At 39.6% G+C, this 9,999-nt stretch overlaps 1 protein-coding gene across 1 annotated transcript; it reads right to left on the bottom strand.

The window, feature by feature from the left end:
• Positions 1-1,001: 1,001 nt before the first annotated feature.
• On the bottom strand, positions 1,002-9,227 carry umps (uridine monophosphate synthetase). The gene is made up of 10 exons (XM_032529620.1): positions 8,949-9,227; positions 7,967-8,120; positions 6,769-6,893; positions 6,415-6,602; positions 6,235-6,332; positions 4,589-4,749; positions 4,386-4,503; positions 4,106-4,281; positions 3,864-3,978; positions 1,002-2,294 (listed from the first exon to the last, which is right to left on the bottom strand). The coding sequence occupies exons 1-10, from the start codon at positions 9,096-9,098 to the stop codon at positions 2,125-2,127; spliced, it is 1,455 nt and encodes a 484-aa protein (XP_032385511.1). The 5' UTR covers positions 9,099-9,227; the 3' UTR covers positions 1,002-2,124.
• Positions 9,228-9,999: the final 772 nt, after the last annotated feature.

The raw sequence follows: 9,999 nt of genomic DNA on the forward strand, positions 1-9,999 counted from the left end.
TTCTGCTGATGGGTGGCTCATCTCATCATTGGAAAAAAGCTCATTGTGGAATCGTCCAGGTGTTGTAGAAGGAAAGTGCTTGGGGTTTAAACTACCACTAAAATATGAGGACACATTGCTGTGTTCATGTATACTTCCCTAAGAGGAAGACTCACACATCACTCAGGTGAACTCAGGTATGAGCTCTAGCTTGTGAAATCAGTTGTATAATGTATTGTACGGCTCCGGAGGAGCTTTGTCAAATCTGACAAAATGAACCTGATGATGTCAACATATCTAAGGTAAGGCTTGAGACTGAGGGAGGACATGGAGTTTGAAGATGAGAGTATTTAACAGGCAGGGGAGGTGTGATAACAGATCTAATCAAGTTGCATTATGGGACATGTAGGATCCAAGTTTGACTAACGCTAAGGACTTAAATATATCTCAGCCCATGTTGCTTTGATGGTGGCCATCTGTATATCCTGAAATAATTATCAAATATAATTACCAAAGTACTTGATTGTTGATACATTACTCATCTGTATAGAGGGGGTGGTTGTTTTAAATATAACTTTAATTAAAAATTATATAAACCTTGCTTAATAACATCACAGTGGCGATAACCGTGTATTCCCAATTTAACACGTTCAAAAGGCAGCTGAGGTTTCAATCTGACATTTAAATATATATACCTGTAGATTATTACACAACTGTAAATTGATTAGCATCCCCGTATGACCAAACTAAAAATGAAAAAAAATGTATAAAAGGTTAAATATCAGCCATCCAACGGCATCTTACTTCTACCAACTCAAGGAAGTGGAAAATTAAATCATGAAAAAAGGTTTTATTCCAGTAATTATGTACAGAAGTGAAGCAATATTTAAAATTAAACTTCAGGGGAAAAAATGATTTCAATCAACAAATTATTTATTGAAGTATTTAGTCAAAATAGAAAGTACATGGAAGGAAAATACATACATAGGGAGGTGTCACAAAATAAAGGCAATTCTCTTTTATCTAAGCAAAACTTGTTAACCTATGCTTTTTGGAGAGACAAGATTACTGATCATGTCACATTATAACTGAAGTCATATCACTTTAGAAAAAGGTTGGCCTTCCCTCAGCATTGTTAGCAATATGGCAGCAGACATTGGACTTAATCAAGACAGTTGACAACTAACCAGGCTGCTTTTAGCAATCCCTCATCTTGTAACTAAAACACAATTTCAGGGGTTACACACTGATCATCTACAATACTAAAAGTAAATGCCAAGATGGCTGAACACAGTTCACACCATCCGCAATGTTATGTCATATTCTCTTCAGGGAATTGCAATCAATCAGGTATATCAAGAGCCATCCTTTTACACACACAGACACACACACAAACATAACTGTCTATTACTGAATTGTAACTGACCATGCTGTTCCATTTTCTATGAAATTAACTAACTGTACAATTTTAAAACTAACTTGATACTTAGTGAAGCTGGATCTTAACATTAGTACGCCTGTGCTCATGTTAAAATGTGATGCTTAAGATCTAAATTGACAAATGTGTACTTAAAAATGCCATGAATTACAATGTAAATCTTATACATCCATTAAGAAATAGCCATTCCTACTCTTATTTGTGACAAAGAAAAGCTTCAGCCTGATTGGAAGCAGTAGATTTTGTCAAGGTAATGACACATTCTGCTTTGAAAAACAAATCAGGTGACTGAGTTTAACAGTCAAATGAAGAGAAAAAAAAAAAAAAAATCTGCATGGTTAGACATGGACAGAAGGAATTAAATCTAATTAAAAAAAAAAAAAACGGAATACTGACACCTTCTCATTCTGTTGAAACTTGACCATAAAGTACCTTAACAGGTGCACTTCAGGTCAAGTTGTGCAGTTCATTAATAGGACAGAATCAAAAGAGCGCATTTACATTTGTTCGACAGTAAAGTGTCCGGTTCCCCACTCCTGCCAGGTACCTCCTACAAAGGTCTGCATGTTTCTATGTAACCAACTATGGTGACACTGGTGTAAAAGGGAAAAATACTGAAAGGTAATCCGCAGCGGTCCTTTATTAGATTTGCAGCATAAATTTAAAATTATACGTAATGATGCAGATACGACTCTTTGGTTGAGCTCCTATCGGCCCAGTCTCTTTGTGTAAGCCTCCCAGCCGGACTTTCTGTATGATTCAGCAGCTTTCAGCCTATCAGGGGCCTCCAGGATACCCCGACCGACGATGATGACATCAGAGCCTTTGTTGTAGAGGACTTCCTCTGGGGTGGAGTACTGCTGGCCCAACCCATCACCTGCCAGGGAAAGAGGGGGAGGGTGTTGAGGTGTGAGGAGGACTATAGCAGGCCCAGCAATCATTTATTGTACTATAGCTCATCCTTGTGTTAAAGAGGAGCATTACCACAAAAAGAGCACAGTGGAAAGTAACGTGACACCCTTATCCTGTCTACGTTTAAGGCATCAAAGATAAATCACCATTACAAAAAAAAAATCCTACTGCACAATGAGTCTGCCAGGTTGTGCCAGCCTTTGTCCTACTATTGGAATAATATGTATAAAAAGGGTTGGTTTCCATTATTGTTCAACAAATATCAATGTAAACACATCAAACACCCCAAAATCAGAAATTTACAGTGGTGCTCAAAAGTTTACATACACATGCTTAAGTTGACTAAAAAGAGGAAAAAAAATCATGTTTTGGAAATTTATTTTAATACCTAAATTAAAAAATGAGGTAAAATCCAACCTTTAAGGACACCAATTTTCTTTGTGAATGAATAACGTATTGTAAATAAATAAATGTTCTTATTTAAAATACAGGGGTCATAGTATACATACCCCTATGTTAAATTCCCATAGAGGCAGGCAGATTTTTATTATTAAAGGCCAGTTATTTCCTGGATTCAGGATATTATGCATCCTGATAAAGTTCCCTTGGCCTTTAGAATTAAAATAGCCCCACATCATCACATACTCTTCACCATGCTTAGAGATAGGCATGGTTTTATTTCAGTTAGACTAATACCTGGTTTGATTTGCATTGAGAGATGATTTTATAGAAAGTATCCCATGCCTATCTCTAAGCATGGTGAAGAGTATGTGAGGATGTGGGGCTATTTTAATTCTAAAGGCCAAGGGAACTTTATCAGGATGCATAATATCCTGAATCCAGGAAATAACTGGCCTTTAATAATAAAAATCTGCCTGCCTCTATGGGAATTTAACATAGGGGTATGTATACTTATGACCCCTGTATTTTAAATAAGAACATTTATTTATTTACAATACGTTATTCATTCACAAAGAAAATTGGTGTCCTTAAAGGTTGGATTTTACCTCATTTTTTAATTTAGGTATTAAAATAAATTTCCAAAACATGATTTTTTTATTCCTCTTTTTAGTCAACTTAAGCATGTGTATGTAAACTTTTGAGCACCACTGTAGCACTTTAACCCAGCACTAATGGCTTTGTTGTGGTGGAGTAAAGAGCAAAACAATTTGAAATGTGTCACTGTCCAAACACATATGGGATACACTGTATGAGGTGCATTTATTTATGTTTTAGACATACAGTATGGGCCTCTCCTAGCTGAGACAAAGTAGGTGCACCAGAAAGTACATTGTAATACAAAATACATCCAGAATCAACCATTAAAACAAAATCAATTAATAATATTGAAGTTGGAGTGTGTATTCATGTGTGCATTATGTGTGTCCCTTTAAAATCAAAGTAAAAAATAAAATCTTAAATGTAAATATAAAAACGTATGAATGTAAATTGCATAATGTCTAGGAAACCAAATAAACGAAATACAAAGAAATGGCAAATGCAAGTCTCTAAGTAAAATAAGAGTCAAATGTACCTCTAGCCTGCATCTGCACCCCGGGGGTCATGTGGATGAACTCCGGCCTCTTGGTGATCTTAGAGCCACAGATAAAGCCAATCACAAAGTCTGACTGCTCCTCTGCCATCTTCAGCTGTAAAGACAGATAGCATAGATAAACAACTGGTAACCCTGAATGATCGATCTCATGATCTCTCACACACACACACACACACACACACACACGCACACACGCACACGCACGCGCAAACTTAGCTTACCACAGCATTTGTGTATTCACCAGTAGCCAGTGACCCCTGGGAGCTCATCTGTGCTATGAGTAAGCAGCCTCGGCCCAGAGGCTTTCCTACAGCGCTCAGGCCCTTCACTACCCCGGGCCCCGGCACCCCGTGGGCATTTACTATGTGGGACCAAGACGAAATCTGGTACAAACCACCTTGGAAACGGATTAAGATACTTAAAAATATATATATATATATATATATATACACAAAAAAGGCAATTTTTTTTTAAGACTAGCCCAAATTTGAATCCTCTCACCTTCATACTGATGCTTCACTGTGTTCCCAATGTCAGCAAACTTGCGGTCTTCAAAGATGAGGAAGTTGTGTTTCTCAGCCAAAGCCTGCAGTCTCTGGCTGAAGGTCGCTGTGTAGTCCTGTTAGCAGACATACAAATAACATTAGATACTGTGGCCTGACAATATTCTTTGTGTAGAATTTGGACGTGGTTTTCACTCCGACCTTTAGGATGTCTACGTGGGTCTTCAGCATGCAGATGATGGGACCCAGAGAGTCAGCTAGCTGAAGAAGCTCCTCGCTGCTCGTCACATCGGCGGACACACAGAGGTTAGACTGCTTCTTCTCCATGGTCTTCAGCAGCTTTGATGCCAGAGGGTGGACGTCTGCAGACAAGAGAGACTGAATTAATAATAACACAAATATTGGTACTTTCTACTCCTTACATTTTACAAAACTGGCTCGTTACTTTAGTTTTGTACTAAAGCTCGTCTATCAGGAGTGATTGGGAGTGCATGTCGGAGAATAGCGCGGACACGCGCCTCACACAGCGAGCGGGCGAGCACGCCACACGGAGAGAACAGTGAGAGAAAAGAAAAAGAAACTAGCTGTCTGGAGGATAATAAGTTGAGATTGTGTGTGTGCGTCTTTGAGAACTGTAAGTTGTATAATTTATGTTGTCAGTTAATTTGAGCCTGTTGTATTAGTCTGTAGTTATTGCAAATTTAAAAGTTAGCTTGTTTGTGTTCTTCTCCTGTTAGCTAGGTAAAACCTGTTAGCTAGGTTAAACCTGTTACCTAGGTTACACCTGTTACCTAGGTTACACCTGGCTGTTGATGCGATATAATGGCGATTGTTGAACGCCCTTGCTCATTAAGATAATGTAATTAACAGTGGGTTTATTGTTATTACTTACTAGCATATGATTCCTATTCATTGTGTATGGTAGCCTTTACAAGGTCATTTATTTCTTTTATTACCACACACAGCCATAGCAGAGTGTAATAAAGCATCAACAGAGAGAAGTTGTCTCCGTCTGTGTTTTAACAGACACACCTGGGCCGAAGTTGGAAACCAGAATCATCTTTAAATACAGTCATGATCTAGTCCTCACTGAGTTTAAAATAATTTCACTGGAGTTAATAATAATAATATTAATATTAATAATACATTTTATTTAACAGCGCCTTTCTAAGCATGCAAGGTTGCTTTACAGACAATAAAAGACAGATACAGGGAACAGTTAGTTATTATTTTTGTGTCATCTATACCAAATTGAATCTAATTGGATGGGAATATACAGACTTCTCACAAAATAACAACTGAATTCATATCTTGCTACTTGGTCAGAACCTTATTAACCTGGAGTCCCAGTCTGCCCACAATAAATAAGCTATATGTTTTAGGCCTATTGGCAGACAGCCATTTAAAATGTAGCCAATCGCATATAAAGAATAAAGAGCCTTTCCTCCATGTCAGCGTGCTCTCTAGTAACATGTGTCTGGTCCAGGTAGCTTTGTCATTCGCAAGACTACTTATACTTTTATACTTTAAGTAAATTTCCAAGCCTGTACTTTGTTACTTTTACTTGAGTAAAGAAGTTAAATTGGTACTTTTACCAGAGTATTTTTTAACACAATTATCTAAACTTCTACTTGAGTACGGGAAGTGAGTACTTTTGCCATCTCTGCCTCTGAACAAAACGGCCGCTAACGAATTGAAGGGGAAAAAAAGCTTTTCAAACGATTGCTAAAATCAGTGGGAAATATGTGTCTTTAAAGTTGGATGTAACCTTGCAAAGACATATTTTCAGTAATATTTCCATTAGCATACCAGTGCTGGCCATTTGAGTAACTTGGAAGAATACATACTGGGTTGTTTGGCTCTGTCTGCGTAGCTCAGCTCAATGTTCTGTTCCATACATGGCTTCTTGGTGGCAGGAACCCCATTGCCATTCTCCTCCTTGCGCCTGAAAGAGGCATGCTAAAAATGTTACTTTACAGTTGTTACATGTAAAGTATGCGTTAAAACAAGCACACTAACGACTGTACCGGAACGTGTTGTTGTCCTGGATGAACTTGCGGACATTCTGGGCAGTTGGAGCATCAATGCGTTCAGCTGCCAGCAGCACGTCAAGCAGCTTGAACATGGAGATGATGGGATGGAGCTTGATTCCCTCAGAAGCCAACTTATCGACACCGCCTTGCTCTCTGTCCATTAGTACTACGGCATCTGTCACCTAAAACAAATACAACATTTCAAGAGAGGATCACACCCACTGGGGCCAGGTTTTTACCTTATTACAGTACCTGATGGACTTTAATGACCTTTACAGGGATTATTCAAACAAAAAACAAGCATGTTATACAATCATTCCTACTCTAATCTTTTATTTGAAGCTGCACCTTCAGTCCCCCTTTGTTGAGCACTTCAGCAGTCTCCAGGATGCTGCTGCCACTGGTCACTGTGTCCTCGATGATCAGGCATATGTCCCCCTCCTGAAATGAGCCCTCCACCAGACGCTTGGTTCCTAATAGGGTTACATAAAGAGCCTTATCACTCCCTATTCTGGGCAAATTGAGTCATAGTGTCTTTTACTCCAATTCAAGGCCTTGGCAGAGTCATCTACCAATGGAGAAAGGGTTTCTTCTGATTCACAAATATACTTCAATCACATATGTATGGTCAGGTTGTCTTGGAAAGAGAAACTTCACTTTCAGGAGTTAATATTTTAGAATTTTGTTTGTCAGCTGTTTAGGGCCAGTGGAATGTCACTGTTTGACCAACAGCTTTGCATGCAGGTCAATGTCCAAGTAAACAAAAAAGAAAATAGTGAACAATGCACGTGTCTAAAGCTAGCCGAGAAAAGATAAATCAACAAACACAGGTCCAAGAAGGCTCCTGTCTTAACTTTCAATCAAGCTGCAACTTGTCCAATAGGGGTGGAACAGTTCGGTGTTTGTCTTTTTGACAGCTGAGAAAAAAAGACCTGTTATATCAGTTGTTGCCAAAACTGTGGTGCTATAGCCTGGTTGACACCAGACCCTTTTCAGTTGTAACAGAGTGGGTCCGAGGAGGGTTCATTCACAGTCGTTTTCCAAAAGGGTGTCACCTACGGACGCCGCTCAAATGTCTCTGGGCGTAATTGGATAGTCCTTCAACCAATCAGACCAACAATCCAGGTGACGCAGGTGCGGTATCCGGTGCTTCGATATAGAAAATTTGGAAATGGGCTTGCCTTAACTGGGCTCATGGCAAGACCAACTTGCAGAGCAAATCTTAAATTGGCCGGAACTTCATCAGGGTTTTCCCAGGCTAACATGGAATTAGTGAACATTTTAACCTTGATAGAGCAACAGCAGCTCCATATGGTATCAAGGTATCATTGTGGGTGGGAATTATAATGTATTATTTTGGCTTTTTTCTTTTTTTTTTAAACGAGCTTAGGCTCTGATACATATCACTAAACTGGGACGATTCTAAAACACAAACATCCATCCCAACAAAAGCTGTTCTTGTGGTTTCATATGGTTGATGAACAAATTCAAGGGGAATACTTTTAAAGGCTTGATACATTAAGCTCACATAAGCCCAGCCACCCACCATAGTCCTTGGCCTCCTTTCGCCTGATGAGCATGGGCAGTTCATGTCTAGAACAGATGATCGTGGCCAAAGGCAGGGCAGTGTATGGAACCCCACACACTGAGTCAAACTGGAGTCCCTCTTCTTGTACACGCTGGTAAATGAGACTTGACACCTGCAAATAAAACCACAAAAAAGGGGTCCAGATTCTAATGTGGCAGAGTTGTAAAGGAGGACTGGGCTACACTACACTACGGGTAATCAACAAAACATGGCAATCAAAACCAGGATTTTCATTCACGCTTATTATAATATATTTACATTCCATAAAATCATTTTTTCTAAAACCTCCAGAGGCGATAAACTCAACAACAACAACAACTTTAGCTAACTGTTTTTGGTGGAACCTTTTATGGCTATTAATATGATCAAATATTGGTAAGATATATCATAAAAAAGTGTTGGAGCAGTATCATCATTTCATGCATAACCTACATTTGTAAAGATGTTGTTCAAAATGTCAAGGAGATGTTGAATGAAATATGTGATCTTTTGGAAGCTTGATGAGCATACGTTTCTGCGTTCTACGTTTAGAGAGACCTGTAGTGATTTCTGTTTCAGATTTTTTTTGGGACTAGGCTTTCAGAAGGGGGCAGCCCTGACAAATGCCAGCCCATTTTTACTATAAGGTTACATAGCCTAGAGTCAGATGTTTACCTTGTTCAGCTTTGTCTTCCTTGTTTTTAACCGTATGTATATTACTGTGTATGTACTTTGAAAGTAGCAAACAGATTTTCTGTTAGGGTTCACACTTACAATTAAAGCTGTTCCGGTTTCCTGTACATGTTGGGACTTTTGTCATGTATATTCAACACGGGGGAACTTCACGTTACCTTGTACCATGACTAAAACATGTATTCTGTATGTTATGTTGACAAGTTGTCCCTCTATCACATTTCATTTGAAGTTAATCAGTGCAGTGGGACGGACAGCACGTGGTTACCTGGTTCATGAGCGCTGGGTAGGACACGAGGACCCTCAGGTCGACATAAATGGGTGTCTTCATGCCGCTCTTCAGCTTGTATTCTCCAAATTTCACCGCGTCCACATCGTGGAGCTTCAGGATTAAACTGTCAATGGAAACGTTTTCCATCTCGTCTGTTCTCAGGAGCTCTCCAGGCTCGCGCTCTACTTTTTGCTTCCTCAGCAGCAGCACTTCCGCTCTGGTTTCTTCAGAATAAAAGCGCCGTCCCTACTCTGATGTCAGAGAGTATTTCGAAATGGCCTTCTGTATTGTTTGTACAATATTGTCCAGTACAATGTTCTGGTCTTAAAATGTTTAGGTCCTGAATTGGGTTTTCTTGTTCATGAAGCCTACAGAGTTGAGCTCAGTGCGAATTAAGCTAAATTGCAAGTCTGCAAGAACTCACATGCAACATCCGGTAATTATTGTGGGGGGGAATGTAGCATAACGGCGGCATAAAACAAAAAGTTGATAGGAACTTATGCTATTTCAGGTCCTACTATTAATCTAAGATTTTGTGCACGAGTAAACAAATATTTAGATCAAGGACTGTATACCGATATATTGATCTAATCAGACAGTATAAAAGCTCCTTCACCGGAAATGGTTCCAGCTTTATTATTATTTTTGGAGATTATTGTTGGGCTTTTTATGGCCTTTATTTGACAGGGTATCTTGAAGACAGGGAAGGGGAGAGAGAGGAGGGACGACATGAAGCAAAGGGCCGCGGTCTGTACTCGTTCCCCTAACGTTCTCTAAAGGTTGCAACGTCGAGAGAACGTTCTTAGAACGTTCGCTCCAACGTTAAGAAAACTTTCCGATTAACCAAAACACACAACCAAACCTACCGTTCGGGGAACCTTCCCGCAAACAAAAACGAACGTTCCCAGAACGTTCTGGGTACCAAAGGTTGTTAGCTGGGTCACACTGCACACTGCGCTGGGTGAGCTAGAGCCCGCTCGAGGAAATCTTTCAGGCTGACCGTGCACGTCTTTCAGAGGCGAAGGCATATCCTGCCCTACTCTGCCTC

This window comes from Etheostoma spectabile, chromosome 11 (genome assembly GCF_008692095.1).
Source record: "Etheostoma spectabile isolate EspeVRDwgs_2016 chromosome 11, UIUC_Espe_1.0, whole genome shotgun sequence".
NCBI classification, from domain to species: domain Eukaryota; kingdom Metazoa; phylum Chordata; class Actinopteri; order Perciformes; family Percidae; genus Etheostoma; species Etheostoma spectabile.